This window comes from Aspergillus costaricaensis (genome assembly GCF_003184835.1).
Source record: "Aspergillus costaricaensis CBS 115574 unplaced genomic scaffold BO79scaffold_61, whole genome shotgun sequence".
NCBI lineage: Eukaryota > Fungi > Ascomycota > Eurotiomycetes > Eurotiales > Aspergillaceae > Aspergillus > Aspergillus costaricensis.
In genome coordinates, this window is record NW_020291861.1 from 96357 (window position 1) to 116810 (window position 20454).

The window sequence follows — 20454 nt, forward strand, 5'->3', positions numbered from 1 at the left end:
CTTTTCTTAGCACCGAATGCTGCATCCTCTGAATTCCTTTATGAAATACCATGTACTTCTGTATGCTTTTACCCCTGAAAAAGTGGGTTCACCTCCAGGTCGAAACATGCAAGACTCTGTTGCGCGCTGGTGCTGATGGATGGATGGCTGACAAGAACAGTAACTTTAGGTACCGATATTGTATTAGACTCACACAGTCGCTGACCACAGAAATGTTGGCCATAGCTCTAGCCTTTTCTTTCTGTTTGGTATCTTCCTTTCTCTCTTAGATCTACCTCGCTTTCCTCGTTTCGGTTCAGGCAAACTTAGAAGTATAGGGGCGAGTAAGGTTAGAAAAATAGGGAACATGCTAATGTGGGTACTAGGCAGGTAACTAACTACACTAAGGTAGTGCAGACTGTAGTGCCTGACGTATCAATTAACTTGGTCAGTGCTTTCTGTATTTATTACGAGATTGTATTCTAATACTTTCAAAATGCAAATGTCGTCCCCAAAGTCCGAGGTTGACAGACTGTTTCCGATCACTCATTGCACTCTCTGCGTTTTTCCTTGATTCTGTGTAACATTGGATCCTCTCGCATGACTGGACACTGAAGTTTCACTGCTCAGGTCTGATGGAGCACGCCCTGCTGTCATTGAACGATCAATCAATCGGGTCTAGAGCTGCTGAACAAGGAATTTTTCTTTTCTTTCCTTACGGAAGGATTACACTGACTTGATGTATAACTATACGCGAGATGAAAGGGATGAAGATGAATTATCTGAAAAAGATTATGAATTCAAGTTCAAACAAAGGGGTAAAGGAAAAATTGTGGGCTAAGAATAAGATACATATGACTATGATGAATGAAGAACTGAATGTACTCTGAAGGCGAGACTATTTCCTTATCCTTACCTGTCCGTTGCTGTGACGGGCCGGGCCTTCATCTCGGAACCGCTCAAACTCAGCCATGACCCGTGGATCTTACACTTACAGGTGACGGACAGTTCCATCCCATCGCCCAACCTCTTTAGGTCACGCTAATTCTATGAGGGCAAAATTTTTGACTTGGTTACTGATCCCAACTCAATAGGGTCTTGAGATAGGTGAGGCCTCTGAGAAATCACTCCGTGCTCCAGCTGAACCGTGCTTCTCCACATCGAGGGGATGCTGGGGCCAAAGAGCCATACAAACCAACTACTCCATACCATATAATAAGTAAAACTCCTATTCCCGGCCTCATCGATCGTGGACAGCGACCACTGCGTTCCCGACATTGTGGGCCCGAGGGCCAAGGATTCCCCTAGTGAGGATCTATTGGATTAGACTGCGGCAAAGTTCAAACCTACTACTCTTACATACAGTAACCTTACTGCACGGGCTGTAGGTACCAGCCAGCCAGCCAGACAGACAGACATACCTACATAAGCAGACATATTTGTGGATATCAGAACTACAATCTTTTTTTCTACCCCAAGGGAAAAAGAAAAAAAAAAAAAAAAGTGTCTATAAATATGAATGATAACTAAGGACTAAAAATTTGAAACTATAAAATATTACAAACGGAAGAAAAAGAAAAATACTATCCCTCGCGTGTTTGGATCGGGTGAAGGGAGTGGTGACTCGCACATCCATAGGCGACGGCAGCTGATCCACAACGATCGAATCTCAAACATGGGATCTAAGGAGATGCGAAAGCTGACAGTCGTGAGATGTATCACATTTGCGGTTTCACGCAGTGTGAAAGTGAGATAATCGGTGACATCATAGGAACCACCATTAGTCGGTTTTACCTGTATGTGTCTTTGCATGTTGAAGATTTACTTATTCATGGTCTTCTTCCTGGTGATCAGCATATGTTCGGGGTTCGTTGTTTCTGTTACGGGCAGGCAGTAATTATATAGATACTAGGTACTTACTCATATTACTCTCTACTCTTTAGATGTCCATTTTCGTGAAGACCCGAACTCATCAAGTATGGTTCATGCACAGTCTGCATGTATGTACCATGATGATACAGATTAATTATGTGTCAACACTAAACACAGCAGCTTAGCTCAGGCCAGTCTAGAGCTAGCCAAACCTGACCTTCTCCGGATTCGTGAGGACTAGTTTAGTTACCTAGATACTAGGCAGGCATGCACAAGTAAGTTTAGTCGTGATGATCCACCCTGTTACATCGGCATTCAATCCTCTCATGGGATTCAGCAGCTTCTAAAGACAGCCTCAGTGTCTGTCTGCTTGATCCACTTTTCTCATCATGCACAGCAACGAGTTTTCCATATTCCAGGATTTGCTATCCCGTAATGATCAGATCAATTCTAGCAACGCTCATATCATTGAGGAGATGCTGAGTGCCCAACTGTTAATCAATTTCGGTTCCAAGAGAAAAGTCAGGAGAAGACATTGGTGCTAACTGTACTGCGTGACCGCGGATTCCACAATAAACAAAATCATTAAATGATTTATTACTTGATTCTCATAATCCCAATGTGTACTTCTTATCGAGGATGCACAAGAAACTCGTACAGGTTGAAATTCCGCCAAGCCACACCAACCCTGTTCCACCTTTTTTCCTCCCCTTCTTCCCGAGCGAGATCCACCAGTCGATCATCACGGCTCCTGCTCGGGAAAAAGAAATGAGGGAAAGGAGAGCCTGGGAGCAAAAGTCAGATTTGACACCCCACGGCGATATAGGCGCCGGCTGGTGCCTGCTCGCAGCAGCACGTAAGGCATGATGTAGGTCGACTGCCCAATGCACCACCCTCTTCACCACCTCGTGATCGCAGGGGGCTGCTTGTCAGAAGATGCAGGAGAGAAAATCGCGTCCGATCAATAGTGCCGGCTAGCACTGCCCGGGTCTGTGACGAACAAAAGCCGATTGAAAGTCGGTTCGATTCGTATCGCGACGGTACCTGATAATGTCACATTTGTGACCATGGTTTTGACTTGATATGACTTACGGAGGGTGCTCTTTTTAAAATTACTTGTTCACACACGCTTCGGCTTTTCTTTTTCATTACTATGTTTCAAATTAAAAGAGTGAATGATTGAATAGAGATAAGAGAGAGAGGGAGAGAAAGATACATATATGAAGGCCTTGGCTCAATATAGACTTATCCAATTGCATGGGGGTGGGTGCTATTTTGTTCACATACTTCAGTTTGCTGTGTTAAGAGGCAATTGACTAGATACTATTACCGACTTTAGAGGGGGAAAAATCACAACTTGGTCTGTTTGTAAATACGAGCTTACTTACTTACTTTACCACTAGGGTTACGTGACATTATCCCCGAGGAAGGAAGGAACCATCGGCCACACCGCATGGACTGGAAAATCAGGAACGGAGCACCTAACGGGGCAGTGGAGCAGGTGCGATGGATCCCCGGAATCGACACATTAATTCTCTACTTTTAGTCACTTGTTAAATGACTATTAACTAATCTACTAACTAATCCACAGTAGGTATCACTACTAAGTGACTAGTAGTAGCTAGTTATGTCTGTGCCCTCGCAATTACTAACCTATAACTAATCTCACCTGCTGGGTTGTCTCATGCCAATGCAGCATGTCTGTTCCCATCACACCGCGGGCATAGCCTACGCAATGAGTGGCCTTTTCCCGCGGGCCCTTACCGAGCCTCGTTTATGTCAATTTCGACGGACGCTGCGAGTGGGAGCAGTCTCAGAAAAAGCCCACAGGGAGGATCCATATAGTTGGAGGATCGTCATCCGCAGGCAGACCATCCAGAGCTCCTCCCCCCACTTGTTTTCCAACCAACTACGTACTCCTACACTGAGGACGATGGAGTACAGCCCTGGTTGATCGTGACTTTTACCGAATACTGTCCGGGATCTACCTGTCTTGCTTGCCCTTAAACCACTGAAGCCATGCCGAGTCCACACCTCGTACTTACTGCCTCTAAGGGATTTGTGCCGTATGCGCACAAGACGACGAGATACACAGGCAGAGCATGACCATGGCGATGCACTATTTTGATCGGAACAATTACAAGCTGTTACTATTCACAATGCAGTATGTACAAGAGTTTTTCTGTGCTGATCTGACCGTCTTGATGTTTGCCAATTGAATTCCATAGTTATGTCTTTGTGGTTGACACAGACCCAGAGATCCTTGCCACATTTCAACACTGAACTCCATTTAGCTCATGACGGAAGCCTATGATTTCCCTTTAGTGGCGGCGGCTACGCCAATGCCTTGAAGTCCGGTGCACCTGCTGTGTTTAGCCTTCCCGGAAAAGTCCGAGGACCTGGCCAACTAGGCAGGTATCGATCTCGCTTTAGACCCATAGATCACCGAGTGGATTCCCTACGGACCACGGAGTTTATATATTCTCAATATGTATGTCCAATGCGATGTACGCCGCTACTGCAGTCATTCATAATGCGAGGACATAGGTCCGTGACCAACTCAACAACCTGCATCTACTACCGATGCTAGTTCAACCCCGAGAGATCGTATGGCAGCCTATGCCCCTTAGTGACGGCGCTGCCGGCCCTTTTTTTGTGGATGCCCAATACAAGCATAGATCTATGGGTATGCATTCATACGCACGGTGACCGAATAGTAGTGCCGACTACTGAACTCAACCCCCCCGCAACGTGCAGGTGCCCGTCACGGGGACTGCGGATATCCCGATTGAAGGGTGGTCTTATGGAGATAGGTAACCAGCGGAGCACATCCCTGTGCTCTCCGATATCTACTTTGTTGTCGCCGGTCAATCGTACGGACTATGAAGTCAACTGAAGAACGGGGAGGGTGACTAGTCTTTCAGCTGACTACAATATGCCGCAGTCAACAAGCCTTCTGGATTGTCGTCATCTCTGCGCGATGGCAACCGCTAAGGAAGCGCCTGCACCCCTACCGATCATCACACTGCTCTCGTGACAATTGCATTCAGCTTCCTCAGAATAAATTCACAACCACGTAATCAGCGCGAAATTACTACCAGTACAGCCTTTTTATCGTGCTTCGTTCTCTTCCTCTTTTTTTGTTTCGCTTCGCTTATAGCATTTCGTCTCCTTTGGAAAAGAAAAAAAACCCCAGGGTCACTTCCCCGTGCATGGAGTTGTGACAATAAAGCAATTGGCCTTTTGCAACGCAAATCCCGGTAGTGACGTCGAACAAGACGCGGCACGCAGACAAAATCGAAAACGGGTGATTCGAAAAGAAGAAACATAATTCCATAATTGCGCCAAAGCTTTCCCAAATCATTCTCATCACCGTCCAGTGTAGGTAGAGTATCTGTTCGGAGCGACCTTGTCAACAATGTTCATGATAGAGGAGAAGAAAACAGAAAGCCACCAGGACGATGAACGCCTTGTAGGCCAGTAGGAACGTACCTCCAGATTCTTGCCCGCATGTCACCACTACCAGTGGCGAACAGGTTATTAGTAGGGCTGGGCGCCACGGAGATGACTGTTGCTGAGTTAGCAAAAGCCAAGATCACCTGGCAAGAGACAGTGCTCGGAGGTTTTAGGTACGCACCTGAGTTCTTGTGCCCCTGGAGCATCATCTGCGCATTTCCGGTGATGGGGTCCCAGAATTGAACGCCGCGGTCTTTAGAACCACTCATGACCCAATGTCCGTCGGGAGTCAGGCAGACGCTGAGCACAAAGTCCTAATCCATGAGGTCAGCAACCACGAAACGAGTATTGGCCTTTTGCTAACGGATAGTATGTATTTACCTTGTGACCTTCAAAAGTGCGGACGCATTTACCACCCTTAACTCCGCTTCCGGGGTAGGCGCCACGGGGCACGTTGAGCTCCCAAAGTTTGATGGTCTTGTCCAGACTACCACTGACAAGGTCGCGGCCGTTGGGGGCGAAGGCAACCGAGTACACGCTGTCCTTGTGTCCATCGGGGCTCTCCAACCGTTCCACAAGGTAGCCGGTAGTGGTATCCCAAACACGCACACTCTTATCGAGAGAGCCTGCGGCGACGTAGTGACCATCTGGGGACATAGCCACGGTGGTCACACCGTCTTCGATGCTCAGGGTGTAGACCAACTTGCCATCCAGGATATCCCAAAGGCGAACAGTCTTGTCTCCACTGCCGGACGCAATGTACCGACCATTGCCAGCGAAGTCAAGAGAGTAGATATCCTGCTCGTGACCGGTAAAGATATGCTTGATCGTCCGGGCATTGATGTCCCAAACCTAACGGTAAGAAAAGAGGAAAAAAAGGGTTAGCTTCGAAATCATTCGAATAACAGCGCACCAAAGCGGCCATCAATAATACTAGTGATGTTAAAGCAGGGACCACGTACCCGAATCTGCTTGTCTTCTGCGCCAGTCGCAAGATACTTGCCATCAGGGCTGAAGCAGACGCTGCGGATGTAAAGGTCGCCGTTCTTGTCCACATTCTCATCCTGCAACGTCGCAACGTTCTGACCAGTGGTCACATCGAAGATCTGCGCAGAGCGATTGCAGCCGGTCGCAAGGTACTTGCCATCACGGCTGAAACGAACACAGCACACAACGCTGTCGTGGACAAGGTGATGAACAAGTTCCACATCCAGCACGCGCTGCACCTCGGGATTGAACACGGCGTACCAATCGGCACCCTCTCGCTTCTGTGACGCCGGCAGATCGTCAGGATTCCAATTGGCCAGCATGTTTCCCGGACGATCTCGCACGAGAGCCTGGCTAGGAGGCGTGGGGCGGGCCAATTGCGGCGAGGAGACGCGGGGATCGGATGTGTAGGCCAGCTGGTGGGTCTGTTGAGGAGTGGCCGGACCGGGAGGAGCACGGGGCCGCTTGCCAGGGCCGGGTGAGGCAGCAGGAGGAGGGGGAGGTCCATAACCTGTTTAGAGATCGAGGCGATCACAAGGTCAGAGGTCAGGCAATCTGTCTTTCAAACATAGTCATAACATACCGTTCACAGCAGCACCAGGCTGATATCCTCCAAAAGAGCTCTGCGGTGGTTGCGGCGCTCCTTGCTGGGCCGCGGCAGCAGGCTGTTGAAGGGTATGCTGGGGAGGCTGCTGATCCTGGGGAGGGGGAGGGGCAACTGGAAGACCGGGGCCACTACCTCCTTGGTTGGTCATGATGCCACCAAACAGATTGCTAGGGCCGTGACCCAGGGCCGGTGGCGGGGCCTGAGAAGGTCCAGCGTGCTGGGCCGGGCCGGCAATGTGAGATGACACGGGCTGAACACCACGCGATTCAAGCTCGTGTCGCAGCACCCGAATCTCTGCTTCGTAACTACAGTGATGGATAAGGCGTTAGTACAGCTATTGGGTAAGATGAGCCGCCCAAGTAACGTACTCTTGTTTCATCTTAAGTTGTGCCTGTTCCAGTTGATAGACCTTCTGGCGGATCATCTCCATCTCTTGAAGCTGTCCGGTTACTAGGGGTGGTAGAAACCAAGCGTCAGCAGTTTACACCAAAGGGGGAAATGACAATAATAATAATAACTCTGGGCGACACAAGATGCTCTCCATTGCATTAAAACTCCGGAATTCACCCGTACGCCGCTGACCTGCGCCACAAGGTGAAACCCGACGGAAACGCGCCGTGACAAGCAAAGTTCTCGTCGCAAAGCCAATCCAAATAGCACAGAGGACCAAGGAAATAACAAAACATACGCTGATGTTCAAACTCGCCAGTGCTTCGAGACTGATTCTCGAATTCCTGGCGCAGTTGGTCCAACAACTCCGTCAGACGGGAGTTGGGAGCCGGAACCATTCCGCGATGAGTATTATACATAGCGCGAAATATTTGTGTTGTTAATATCCCGTGTTCGCTTGGGCAACAATAGAGGGGTGGACAATCCGAACAACGAGACGTAGGAACGAAAGTCGCTTAGGCGGAAAGTCAGTGGTTGTGGTGGGGGGGGAATGGTTGGTGGTCGACGCCGAAGGGATAAGTAGTTCAACGGCAAGAGTAATCCGCGACTCCGGGGAAAAAAAAAAAGAAGATATGGGCGACGGGAGTCGCTGTTAGGCGACAGAGACTGGTGTGAGGAAATCGATCACCGCAGCCGCATCACAGCGCGCCCCTGAGGACTCGGCGCGGCAACGTGGTCGGAAAGGGGAAAACAGTAGAAAAAAATGGGGGAAAGGATGTTGAATGGGGATAATTGCGCGTGGACGACAATCCGGGGCGGACGATGGATGAAAGGCGAGACGATAAAGGGACGACAAGGGAAGAGGGGAGGAGGAGCAGAAGCTGAGGCTGAAGGAGGAGGAGAGCGAGATGAAGTGACAGTTGAAGGTCCGTTCAGTTCAGGTTCGAGTTCGTTAGTCTTTCTTAGGTAAGGTTCCTCCGGGTCACGCTCGGCTGTTCCGGGTCCGGAGAACCACCACCGCCCAATGGACGTGCCCGCTTTGCCGCCCGAAGCGAGTCCCAAGTAGGCCAGACATTTGAAGTATAGTCTACTTCGTACATACTATATATCAAATTAAAAGTAACATGTTGAGGTATAAATCTATACTCCTATTTGCTTCGTAGTTAAAGGTCTGGAAAGACTCACAATTGACACTCTAGTACCCACTATCTCCTGGAAATAAGCTAACTGACTCGCTGTCGAGACAGAAAAGAAGGTACGGCGCTTAGTGTGACCGTATTGAACATAGACTTCTCACCTAAATGCAGCCATAGCCGCCGCAATACTGCAACAATACAGAAAGTGTGCAACTTGCACATACGTTACTAAACCATATCATCCCGTGACCTTATCAGATCGGCCGGAATTGCGGATGTAGTTTACTCCCCAACTGGAAATACACGTTGGAACTTTTTCCTTTTTTCTTTTCTAGTTTCCTTAGGAAGGGGATAAGGAACACAAATAAATTACTACCTAGTACTATTCAAGAATCCCACTTAAGGCGCTGATAGGACACTTTACAATTTACGTATGTTATAGATCTAATCACTATAGTTAGTTAGATGTAGACAACTATACATTACTCAGTAGTAGACCATCTCCACCCTTTTCACAACAAATCAGACGGAACGGCAGGCCTCGTTCCGCCTGGTGTGATCCTCACGGCCATCTGATAGGCTCCTCCTCCACCAAATCGCAGATGAGTGCCATTCTGCAAATTATATTACTTAACTTCTTCTTCATCTTCATCTTCTTCTCATCTTCTTTACCCCTTCCTTTCTTCTAACTATTCTTCTTCTCGCCAATTTTACATTCTTTCCTTCCCCCCCCTTAATCCCCCGCCCAAATTGTCCAACCTAAAAAGTAGTACTTACCAACAACCACTACTGGCTGGCACTTCAATCATTTTTTTTAAACCCTACTCTCCTCCTTCCCCCTTTCCTCCCCCCGCGAACCATCCGAACTCTCCCCCGATTCTTCAACACCTTGTTCCGCATACCACCCTTATAATATTGTATTATCACCCGCTCAAATCCGGGCACCATGGATATCGCCCTCGAAATCTGGGACACCTTCATTGGTGATCGCCTCTACGCCTCTCTTCTCCCTCTATCTCTTGCCTCATCCGCCTCGCTCCCCGGCTTCACTACCGTCACCAACAGCACCCTGTCGTTCTTTGGCGCAACCCAGCCCTTTGTCTACGAACCGGCTACTCAATTGATTTACTTGGAGCCTTCCAAGTTTGCCTATTTGAGCGCCTGGCCAAGGAACAATATTTATCGTCAGTTCCTTTCTTTCTTCTTGATCGTCTGGTATGTGCACTTGCCTTCTTTTCTCGGGTGTTCGTTCCCCCCCTTCCAATCTTTCCTTTGGCTAACTGTGTGGGCGCATTATGTGCGCCTTGATCAGGATTTTCGGTATTATCGTCTACTTCATTTCCGCAAGCCTTTCCTACATCTTCATCTGGGATAAGACCACCGTTCACCACCCTAAGTACCTCAAGAACCAAATCCCTATGGAAATCGCCCAGACTATGCGCTCAATGCCGGTTATGTCCTTGTTGACTGCCCCTTTTCTGGTTGCCGAAGTCCGTGGCTACGCCAAGCTCTATGATACCTTCTCCGAAGAGCCATTCCCCTACTACAGTATCTTGCAATTCCCGCTATTCATCATGTTCACCGACCTCTGCATCTACTGGATTCACCGCGGCCTGCACCACCCGCTTATTTATAAGACCTTGCACAAGCCTCACCACAAGTGGATTATGCCTAGTCCCTTCGCCTCCCACGCCTTTCACCCGCTTGATGGCTGGTCGCAGAGTGTTCCCTACCACGTATTCCCGTTCATCTTCCCACTTCAGAAGCTGGCCTACGTCTTCCTCTTCGGGTTCATCAACCTCTGGACCGTGCTGATTCACGACGGCGAGTACGTTGCCAACAGCCCAGTGATCAACGGAGCGGCCTGCCACACCATGCACCACCTGTACTTCAACTACAATTATGGCCAGTTCACAACCCTCTGGGATCGTCTGGGCGGTAGCTACCGCAAGCCCAACGAGGAGCTCTTCCGCCGCGACACAAAGAATGGCGAGGAGGAGTGGAAGCGACAGACCAAGGAGATGGAAACCATTCTCAAGGATGTCGAAGGCGACGATGATCGGGCGTACCTGGCTGATTCTCAGACCAAGAAGAACCTGTGAATATGGGGATCATGACCAGTCAATACGGGATCTGTTCTCAACCTCACAGGTCCATGGAGATTATCTCTGTTTCCCGGGCCCAGACTTCACATAACGAGTTCATGGCTTCCCCCTATTTTTCGACCTTCTCACGCTACGCCGCCCTGACTACGTCTTGTATAACACGGACCCTAGTATATTAATTGTTTCAGCCCCCTTTATAGACGTGTATATTAATTCAACCTCGAGTCACTGGTTATGCCCCTGCTTGTGAAGGAACACCGGAATCGTACCGGCCAGTTGTCTGTTTGGTTCGTTTATTTCTTGTTTTCTTTTTGCTTTGTACATATATATGATCGATCAACGGAAAGGGGAGCGGAGATTTCAACATTACATTTTAATCTAAAAATTCACTACATTACGTTATTAATATATGTCCTTGTATATATGTATAGGTGTAGATACAACACCTCTCAGTTGACAAAGGCAGCAGGGAAATACCAAGAAACTCATGTTAGCAGAACATCACAAGAAGATTCAGTGAACTAAAGCTATTCCTTAATTTTTCTTTTCTCCTCTTTAGTGGTTATACTACTCTTTTTGATTTTTAGTTTGAACGCCCTCACCCGCTGAAATTGGTCGAGATAAAACAAGTGCCACAACCTAACTTATGTATGTATACAGAAGAGCGAAGAGAAAAATGGAAAGAAATCCTGGAGTTGAAGATTGAAGGTCTCCTTCCCCAAGCATATCTGATCCGATTACAGCCTGATCCAAGCTCCCACGCTCATTCGATGTCCACGCTCGCATCGGCTTCAGCGATATCCATTTCCCCATCTGCGGGGATACTTTCTGAAGCGCCAGTCTCTTCCGGGGCCGGAGGGGGAGCGACCGTGCCGACAGGAGTAGCTGTGGCCATGGCGTCCGCAATGAAAGATTCCTCGACGCCAGCTTTCCTGCGGAACACTCTGAGCCAGCGCTGGCCCCATTGCCGGATGATTTCATCCTCAGGCAAGTTTCCACTTCCGTCTCCTCTTTCCATCTGTTCGTCGTTGCTTCCGCCGGCCACTGATACGATGGAGTCTTCGATGACCTTGAAAAGGGATTGCATATCAACCTTCTCACGACTGAGCGTCTCATCGAGGACGCTGAGCTGCGGCTCGTAAAGACCCGGCTGAGTACGTGCGGCAACAATCTGGCGCAGGCGGTTGGTGACCTTTCCAACAGTGGCGGAGATCATCTCAAACACGTGGGACTTGGCAAGAACGGTTCCTGCCTCTAGCTTGTCCACCAGCGCCCATTCAATGACTGACAGTGGAGTCAAGATGGTGTAGTTGAGAAGCTTGTCAATGATGTTGATTCCGACGCCGGGCTGGTCGACCCAATACTCCATGACGGAGGTTATAATCTGGCGCCTCGCCTGTGCAGACTGGGGTCCGATGGCCAGGAGTCGTTCCTTGTTCCGTTCAATGCAGGACAGTACATGAGACAGAGACTTGGAGCCAACAAAGCAGATGGCCGTAACGAAGGCATCAGTTGAAGGCAGCAGCGGGTCTTCGACACCGAGAGATCTGGCTTGCTCTTCAATTGCGTTGATAAAAGGCTGGATCTCCTCGTCGCTAGCCTTCTTACGGACCAGTTGCATGATTTCTCTGCCTTCATTCGCATACGGAGTAGCTGAACGAAACATAAATTAGCCAATCCTTGAATCCCAGCCAAAGTCGAGTTTGTAAATAGGAGTGACTGAGAAGAGTGGACCTGAAGCGAAGGAAGGGAAAAACTTACAATCAGACGAGTACTTGAAATCGGGGGTGTCTTTCTCTTTTCCTTCCGTGATCAAGTCTTGGTATGGGTCAGGGAGAGTGCCCCTGATACGCTGTGCAAAGCTCAGCCGGATCTCCTTGTCAAGGGCGCCGTTAATAAAGGCCATCCGGGGGTGAACGAGAGGCAGCTCCAAGTCATCAATCCTGAGCCATTGTTAGCCGATCTGCACTGCATTCTGCCTGCTCATGAGCCTTACCATTCACTCCATTTCCAAGTGAACCCAAAGTTGCTCAGGTGATGAGAGAACCAATCCAAGAATCGATGACTTAGATCCAAATCCATTGTTTCTAGGCTGCGATACAAGAAACGGATTGCACGTCCTAAGCTCGGTGCGATAGCGGCCGGGGCTATCTTACAGCACTCTGTGAGAACCGAGTGGTAGTAAACCAGTTTGTGCTCGGGAGATGGCAGCTGGAATAGTTGAGAAAACACGGCGTCCACAGCAACATCCTCGGGTTTCCAGAGATTAATGTCACCCGGTAGATCGCGCAGCCTATCAAAAGGAGTCGCCCGCTTCACGAAGGTGTGTGGAGTAAAATAGCAGTCAACATCAATCAAGAACTTCGCCGTCGCAATGCGGTTGAAATCAAGAATGTTGATGGTGTCGACAAGGGCATCACGCAGCAAGGAAGATGCGATATCTGATGTAGGAGGGACTGTTTCCATGTCTTGATTCGCGTACACGGAAAGGTACGCCTCAGGGAAAATTGCCCTTGTTCCATTTTTCACCGGACTCGGAACGGTGATCTGAGGGAATACATGCTTTGGCCCGTTCTCATAAGTCTTCGGCTCTGCGCCATTTTCTTGCGATTCTTGCCCCTCTTGTGCTTCCTCGGGCTCTTGTGCATTCAATGCCTCTAGCGCTCCTCTCCATGGCCTAGGAAGACACGCGAGCTCCCAGCCCCGGCCGGACTCTTTCTGTAATTGATTCTGGATGAGGCTGATAACGCTTGGCGTAGCAATTGGCTTTCCGTTCTCAAGGCCGAAAGGATTAACCAGGTCCACAAGAGTATGAGGGGTGGAAGCAATGATATCGGTCTTCTCCAGAAGTGCGGTGGCCTGGGACTCGAAACCGGCTGCTGGGGAGGCCATTACGTAGGGAATGGTGAAAAGGATAATTTTCACCAGCTCCAGACCGATCAACTGTATGCGCATCGTTAGCGAACCTGCGACCCTTTGGGACTGTCGGTTTATCGGCGTCGCTTACATCTTCCGAGGATGCTGTTTGAAGGTCGACAGCGCGCGCAAAGAGCTCTTCCAGTACCGGGAAGATGCCATCCCCTTGGAAGACACATTGGAGACACCCCAGGAACCGCAGAAGAAGCTTAACCTCGCGCCACGCGCCAGCGTCAATGTACTTCTGCAAGCACACGCCTGACCTACTGAGAACGTCGGACACGAGCTCGGATTTCTGAAAATTTGCGATGAGAACTGTCGCGGCAACGAAAGGGATCTTTAGCGGCTGCTCCAAAACACTAGTATAATAGAAACACCGTCAGCTCCGAGCTCGGCGGGGGTTCAAACAGGCCAAAGGGGGGCAGCTAAGCCAGTCAAGCCATACAGGTCAAGCGCAATGTCGACAAAGGAGTTCCTAAACTCCTGATCTTCGTAGTTATCTGCCACACTTTTTGCGATGCTCACAGCGTCATCTTCTGCTCGTCTGGCAGCCTAAAGAACGTTCGCAGTGAGTGCCGGCACTTGCCACACTTTATCGAGTTTTTGGAAGAGGGTATTCGTACAGATTCAGCGATCGTAAGCAATTGCCTCCGGACCTTGACAATAAGCGGTTCCTCGTATCGACGCCTCTGGCGGCGGTCATAGTCATCATCTTCTGCAGATCCCAAGAAATTGTTAATGGTGAGTGGCCACGAGGGGAGCTCCAGCTAGAAATCAAAGACGGAGTCTGGGGGCATGATAGCAATTGGCAAGCAAGCAATTGCACACAAGGACTCGATCACAGCGGAACCGCATGTTTTACTGACCTCTGTAGCGCCTCTTCCGCCCACCACCCCTGGGGCCATGAGGTCGGCGTTCGTAGTCGGCCATCGCTAGCGGGCCTTATGTCCACACGAAATGTCTCGCGCAACGATTGCTTCTGGGTAGAATAAGGAGCCAAACCAAGCTGTAGGCAGCACAGCTTCTAAGGGCGGCAGCAGCAGCGAGGAGCTCTATATCGGTAATGCCGTCGCGATAGGAAGGGCATGTGTCTAAGAAGCAAAACATCAATAGTGCTCAGCTGCTGGTCGGGACTCGGGATCCTCCGTCCCGCTGATTATCTAACCATGTTCCTTCTGTCTTCACAACCAGAGCTCCAATGGAGCCGTGGAAATTGTGCTGCGTTCAGAGAGGACTCAACTATTACTATTTGATATATACTACTTAATGAGAAGGTTCTGACTGTGTCATCTATGTCACAGCTACGGTGGCTGAAGAACATTTGAAACCAAAGTAATACCCATACGCGTATATGCTACCCCAGTAAAACACAAGAGCATACTTGTAACCCATAGAAATCTGCAAGCATGCAAGCCAGAAGAGGTCAAACGAAGAGAAGATACAGAATGCTGTGGTTATACACAGTACGAGAACGAGAGTATCCAGGCAATGTTCTTCGGGGCCTCTAGGATAAATGACTAAGAACAGCAGCAAGCAGGTAAATAGGTGAATCGTCTGGATAGCTTCATGGCAGTCGACGCCAAGTGTATGAGGCTTAGAAGAGAGGGAAGGGGGCGGACTAGAGAGGTGAAGGTAGAGGTAAGAGGAAGGAACCACGAGAATATGAGAACGGAGACGAAGAGATATAAATTCACAGCAGAAACAGCATGAACGGGGCCTCTAGCGCGGCAAGTCGGGAAAGAAGACCTCCAATACCTATATTCAAGCACACTGACAGGCACGCGGTATGGCGCATCCAAACAAAGAAATCCTCAAAGATATCTGACGCATTTGTAGGATATTCATCTTTCTGCCCTTGTGAATAAAACTTGCGGCAATTTGTGAAAAGAGCCCGTTCGATCGAGATATGAAGCTATGCAGACTTGATCCCGGAAGGCAGACTCACGCAATAAGGGTATCACTTTTTTACCTCCCAAGAGCTGTCTCAGACACCTCAGTAACTCCAGGCTATACCATCCCGTCAACCCCTTTGCGTGAAACGGTCATGATCCACTAAAACCTCCCACTCTTAAGAACTTTTTGTGGTCGTCAAGAGTCACAATTCCCTCTGCTCCACCTAGTCTCCCAGAGATCCCGGCACACCTCTCTCCCTCTCCATGGAAACCTTTCTTTTTCTTTTCATTGCTTTTTTCCCTTTCCTTTTTTTGTTGATATTTTGTTTTGTTTTCTTCCATTAACTTCCTTTCTCCTGCTCCTCATGCTCACGTTTCACACTGTCTTTCAGTATTCTGCCATACAGAAGCCAGCTCCCGGATGCCCCAGCCTATGGATTAGGTCTACAGATTCGAATAAACCTTCCCCAGTTCAAGAACCGCCTGATGCATGAAGATAAGCTCGTAGGGCATGACATCAAATTTCCGCAATCAGGTGCAAACATATTTGCACACGTAAGGGCGTGTAGTTCGTCAGATTTGCACGGGTTGACTCAGTCAAGACGCGCTATCATTTCTTCCTTCGTAAGAGGCTTGAAGTTGGTGATATCTAACCCGCGAGCCTCAAGTGCAGGACGTGCATGAGGGGGAATCAGCCGGCTGTTCATTGCGGGCGCGATAGAAAGTTCTATGACAGTGTCAGATCGTCAGTATTGGGGGCGGGGCAACCAAAAAAAGTGGTTTTCAGGGAGACCGACCATGCCTGGAGAAGTCGAACAGATTAGGGAGCTCCCTCGTGGAGCCGTTCGGGTGCCGCGAGTCGGGCAACCGAGTGTTAGGATCCCGAAGTTCGTCGAAGAATGGATGACACATCGCTTCAATTGCTGACAGACGTTGCGTCGGCGTGTATTCCAGGAGGGCGGAGATTAAATCGATGGCCTCATGGGGGGCCCTCCGGAAGACCTGATGGACATCAGCATTTTTAGCTCGAGATTGTTTCCGCTAAGGGATCCCACCTTATTGAAGGGGTGTGGCTTGATCTGCGGGAACTTGTGTTCCATGTAGTTCGGGTTCATGGTGCGAATCTGCTCCCGCGTCGGGGTGCCCAGGACCTTGATGATCTCCACGAGCTGGTCGATTCCGGATTCTCCTGGGAAGAGTGGCTGTCCTAGCATCAACTCGGCCATCACGCAACCAGTAGACCATACGTCTGATGTATATTAGTACATACGCAGAGCCCCTGGGTTGAATTTGAGAGAAATACCAATTTTCGTGGTGTAGTTCGTTGCGCCGAAAATCAACTCAGGTGCGCGGTAGTAGCGGGAGCAAATGTATGAAACATTAGGCTCATTCTCGACAAGAATCTTGGCGGATCCAAAGTCACACAGCTTCAGAATACCGGTGTTCGGGTCGAGCAGCAGGTTTTGAGGTTTTATGTCACGATGGCAGATTCCCTGCGAGTGAATGTAGGCCAGAGAACGGAAAAGTTGGTAGATGTAGAGCTTGACTTCCAGCATCGGCATGGTTGTCTTCAACTTGTTGAAATAACGCGAGGCCCGATACACCGTCTCTGGTACATATTCGAGGACGAGGTTCAAGTACACTTCATCTTTCTATGACATTTCCATGGCATGGTCAGCAGACAAGTAGGTAAAATGACGAGTAAGACGGGTTGCAGCATGAACTGAGGGGAAGCAAGAGGAAGGCAAGCGGTGTTGAAGGGAGAGCGACATACCCTTTCTCCGTTAGAGTAGTAAAATGCCTTTAGTTCTACGATATTCGGGTGGCGCACGATCCGCATGATCTGAAGTTCACGATTCTGAGGGGGGAGGGGGGTTATTGTTAGCGACCGGGTAGGCGATGACGAGGATTGGTGGCCTAGCATACCTTGAACCGCTTGTCCTGGAGAACCCTTTTGATTGCAGCATCTTCGCCGCTGGGCATCATCTTCGTTTGGAAGACGACGCCGAAGGATCCATTGCCAACGATTTTACATTGTGAATAGGAGATCTCCTTGGTTTCTCCCGTAAGTCCATCCTGGACTTTCTCGCGGACGACTTCTATATGATCGCGAACAAGAAGGAAAAGGTTAGCAATCGAGTCCAGCAGATGGGCTCAGCAACAATTGCGTAAAGAACGGCACGTCTCTTACCACCCATGCGCAGACTCGAGAAGACCCCAGGTCTATTCTGTGACATCACGGACGGCTAGTGGGGACAACACCGGGCGGCAACGTGGGCGATGCTATCGAGAATAAGGAGGGCTGGACTTCAACAGCGGATGTCGGGAAGGGACGCAAAAGTAAGGCGTGAGGTCCGTTTTGGGCAGACTGTACTCGGTGGAGCACTAGTTGGGAGGGGTGCTCTGGATGGGCGGAATATCCGAACGGTGGATGTTGAGTGGAGGTGCGCGTGAGATGAAAGGTTGAGAAGCAGGCGGGCGAATCGTAGAAGGGAAGGCTCAGACCAAGGGGACCAATGGACTTGGGGAGCGTGCCAAGAGTTGCAGACACAAGACCTGAGCAATGAACGCCCCAAAGATTGTGAAGCGGGTTTCTTTAGATGAGGGAGGGGGTTGGTGTGGGCAGCGGTGGGTGGTGGAGGGGAGGAGGGTTTGGATAGAAGGGACAAATGTTTCTCGAAGAGAAGGAGAAAAAAAAATAAAATAGAAAGGAAAAGAGAAAAGAGAAAAAAGTGAAGTTATGTGTGAAAGAACCAGCAGCAGTAGCAAGTAGCAGTTTAGTAGTTAAGAGAGTACCGAACCGCAGCTGATTCGAGGAGGGAGGAGTGTAAAGTGTAGGTATTGAATTTCACGCCTCAGCAGAAGTGTGGCAGTGGAATTTCAAGGAAAGGCGGGTAAAATAAGTAAGTGTAGGTAAGAGAAAGCTCAGGCTCTCAAAAGGGAGGGATGGTCGGTCGGAGGAGAAGGAAGTGGGAAGAGAGGATAGTAAGAGAGGAGAGACTTGAGCAGGTGACGTTGATGGAACGACGAAGCCCGAACACGCGAGGGCTGCAGGAACGCGGGAATAAAGCACCGGGAGGAGAGGAAGAAGGCAAGGAACACACGAGCCAACTCCGGGCAAATAAGAGATATCAGTAAGAATAGTAATAGACGTAGTTGACCAGGGAGGCCAGTAAGTAGAATAAAAAATAAAAAAGGTTAAAGGGGGGGAAATAAAAAAAAAGAGAGGGACCTCTCTTTCAGAGAAGTAATAATACTAATAATGAAATCAATGAATCAGGAGCACACGGGCGCTTTTCTGACTCTTGGAGGAAGATACCAATACCAAAAGGAGGGAGAAGATTACTAGCATCCGATCAAAAACCAGCCTGTCTCAATATGTGGTTAAGTTGTTACTGTTCTCTCCCTGTCTGTTACTAGTCCGTTAGGCCCCAGAAGGCAACGTTTGGGTTTGGCTTGGGGTGGAGGAGGGGAGGAGGAGGAGGAGGAGGGGGGCGGGAGTGGTTCAACTTACAGCAGTTAGTAACTTTACCTTTCCCGAAAGAAAGAAAGCCTGGGTAACAACCGATGGGCACGGAGCTATGGCAGTGTGTGGAGAGGCAACAGAGATGTGGATGATGACGGTTGGGATTATTGGTACAGAGAACCTGAGGGATTGCTGTTTATGGCCGCCGGCATAAGAATAACCATTCTTTACACAGTAGCGTTCGTCCTCGAGTAGAGATAGTAGTATTCCCGTTCGAACAATAATGCCCCAGTTGGACTAATAATAATAAGGAGAGCACTTATACCTATAGCCCACCAGCCTAGTCAAGAGTACCCCATATAAAGCTATAGGCATCTTAGCACTCTACTCCATTTCCTTCCATTTTAATCTGATTTTATTTTATTTTTTTATCTTGTTTTTATTATCCCATTCCATTACGGCAACTGGTAGCTAATGATGAAACTCCATAGGCATGAGGGTATATTGTGGGCTCGGCCCCGGAGGGGCAAGAAAATTAAATAGCCAGAATGAAAGAAAATGGAAAATCAAAAATTAAGGGAACTATTGTAGAAAAGGGAAAAAATGAGAGAGACAGAGAGAGCGGCGTAATGAATGGAAATAATGTGTCTGTATACCTAGGTATTGATACAATACAATACCGGATCGGTCGCTCTCTGCCCCAGGTCTTTGCGTCTGGCTATGACGCTATTGCCCTTACCGGAAGCAAGGTACCTGGGTACCGCTAGTAGATAGGCGGTGCGATGCTACTTCTGCCCATCTTAGATGATGCCGCTAAGATATGTCACTATATACACATTTGATGAGGTTTTCTACGTATGATGGTCACTTCCTAGATTCTATATCCTGTACAGTGAAACTGTTCTTGCTCCGCTCCCCACCAAGTGACACACCCCTGTCTGTCAATCGAGAAATAATTGATTGGTATATGTCCCACTTCAAGATTAGAAAAGGAGGCATTTTTGGGTCCGCGGCTGGCGTCATTCCTAGGCCGAATATGAAACGGAACGGTAGGCCCAGAAGTATACAGTAGATAAAACACAAATATCATCAAAACAAGTTACATCTGATGGTAGAGTTGTAACTTGAGCAGATCAGTAGGTCGAGAATAATGATGACGGACTTGAGGTGGAACCATCCAGATTGGGCGGGAGGTAGACAGCTGCTGCTGGGATTGAGAGAATGAGGGCCCATTCCTAATGGGCATATGACCTTGGCTCCGAGCGCTTGGGTTCGAGATTTAGCATTAATATTGCCGTTCAATATCTGACTATCTAGTGGTGCTTAAAACGGGCGAGTGGTGCATCTCCATTCCCGAACACCCTTGGATCGCAATAGTAATGTGTCTCATTAGTTATGTTGGGTTGTTAACTCCCCCACCAATACAAGCAGACCACGCTCGGGATCAATGGCCTTGATTCCTACCATTCCTGGCATCGCATTTTACAGGGGGTGGGCTAGAACAAGACCAGCAAGACCAAATCTTCCTTGTCCCTGCAGTAGAGAAAGGAGGGGTTGGTCAGGAGATCTCCGTAACTAACTAACTAGCAACCACGGCGGTACTTCTGAGTTTGTACGTAAGTGATGGAAGAGAAACCAACGCTCTTCT

General features: G+C 49.0%; 5 protein-coding genes across 5 annotated transcripts; 2 read left to right on the forward strand and 3 right to left on the reverse strand.

The window, feature by feature from the left end:
• Positions 1-1654: 1654 nt before the first annotated feature.
• Positions 1655-3466, forward strand: BO79DRAFT_222769 (uncharacterized protein; the record flags this gene model as incomplete). The annotated part of the gene is made up of 7 exons (XM_025683570.1): positions 1655-1726; positions 1923-1979; positions 2113-2126; positions 2490-2707; positions 3191-3211; positions 3255-3352; positions 3446-3466. The coding sequence occupies 7 exons, from the start codon at positions 1655-1657 to the stop codon at positions 3464-3466; spliced, it is 501 nt and encodes a 166-aa protein (XP_025534034.1).
• A 1417-nt stretch (positions 3467-4883) lies between these two features.
• On the reverse strand, positions 4884-8199 carry rcoA (putative transcriptional repressor TupA/RocA). Its single transcript, XM_025680276.1, has 8 exons — positions 7590-8199; positions 7270-7351; positions 6878-7206; positions 6270-6805; positions 5689-6159; positions 5489-5621; positions 5344-5419; positions 4884-5245 (listed from the first exon to the last, which is right to left on the reverse strand). The coding sequence occupies exons 1-8, from the start codon at positions 7708-7710 to the stop codon at positions 5221-5223; spliced, it is 1773 nt and encodes a 590-aa protein (XP_025534035.1). The 5' UTR covers positions 7711-8199; the 3' UTR covers positions 4884-5220.
• Positions 8200-9105: 906 nt separating this feature from the next.
• On the forward strand, positions 9106-10922 carry BO79DRAFT_183560 (sterol desaturase family protein). Its single transcript, XM_025680277.1, has 2 exons — positions 9106-9642; positions 9740-10922. Exons 1-2 carry the CDS (start codon positions 9374-9376, stop codon positions 10527-10529), a joined length of 1059 nt encoding a protein of 352 aa, XP_025534036.1. The 5' UTR covers positions 9106-9373; the 3' UTR covers positions 10530-10922.
• A 158-nt stretch (positions 10923-11080) lies between these two features.
• BO79DRAFT_205287 (NCBP1 family protein) lies at positions 11081-14522 on the reverse strand. Its single transcript, XM_025681841.1, has 7 exons — positions 14315-14522; positions 14072-14163; positions 13894-14000; positions 13540-13807; positions 12529-13475; positions 12294-12475; positions 11081-12185 (listed from the first exon to the last, which is right to left on the reverse strand). Exons 1-7 carry the CDS (start codon positions 14376-14378, stop codon positions 11296-11298), a joined length of 2550 nt encoding a protein of 849 aa, XP_025534037.1. The 5' UTR covers positions 14379-14522; the 3' UTR covers positions 11081-11295.
• A 1411-nt stretch (positions 14523-15933) lies between these two features.
• BO79DRAFT_161552 (GSK family serine/threonine-protein kinase) lies at positions 15934-17577 on the reverse strand (the record flags this gene model as incomplete). The annotated part of the gene is made up of 7 exons (XM_025679025.1): positions 15934-16067; positions 16138-16342; positions 16396-16589; positions 16644-16992; positions 17115-17198; positions 17267-17493; positions 17532-17577. The coding sequence occupies 7 exons, from the start codon at positions 17575-17577 to the stop codon at positions 15934-15936; spliced, it is 1239 nt and encodes a 412-aa protein (XP_025534038.1).
• Positions 17578-20454: the final 2877 nt, after the last annotated feature.

What these genes read in the sequence shown, in the direction of transcription:
- rcoA (XM_025680276.1), bottom strand. Translation starts at nt 7,710, where the DNA reads ATGTATAATACTCATCGCGGAATGGTTCCGGCTCCCAACTCCCGTCTG. An exon ending in TGGCGAGTTTGAACATCAGC is followed by an intron (nt 7,352 to 7,589) that starts GTATGTTTTGTT and finishes TACCACCCCTAG; the next exon opens with TAACCGGACAGCTTCAAGAG. An exon ending in CAGAAGACAAGCAGATTCGG is followed by an intron (nt 6,160 to 6,269) that starts GTACGTGGTCCC and finishes TCTTACCGTTAG; the next exon opens with GTTTGGGACATCAATGCCCG.
- BO79DRAFT_183560 (XM_025680277.1), top strand. Translation starts at nt 9,374, where the DNA reads ATGGATATCGCCCTCGAAATCTGGGACACCTTCATTGGTGATCGCCTC. An exon ending in TCTTTCTTCTTGATCGTCTG is followed by an intron (nt 9,643 to 9,739) that starts GTATGTGCACTT and finishes CGCCTTGATCAG; the next exon opens with GATTTTCGGTATTATCGTCT.
- BO79DRAFT_205287 (XM_025681841.1), bottom strand. Translation starts at nt 14,378, where the DNA reads ATGGCCGACTACGAACGCCGACCTCATGGCCCCAGGGGTGGTGGGCGG. An exon ending in ACTTGGAAATGGAGTGAATG is followed by an intron (nt 12,476 to 12,528) that starts GTAAGGCTCATG and finishes ACAATGGCTCAG; the next exon opens with GATTGATGACTTGGAGCTGC. An exon ending in TTTCAAGTACTCGTCTGATT is followed by an intron (nt 12,186 to 12,293) that starts GTAAGTTTTTCC and finishes TGTTTCGTTCAG; the next exon opens with CTACTCCGTATGCGAATGAA.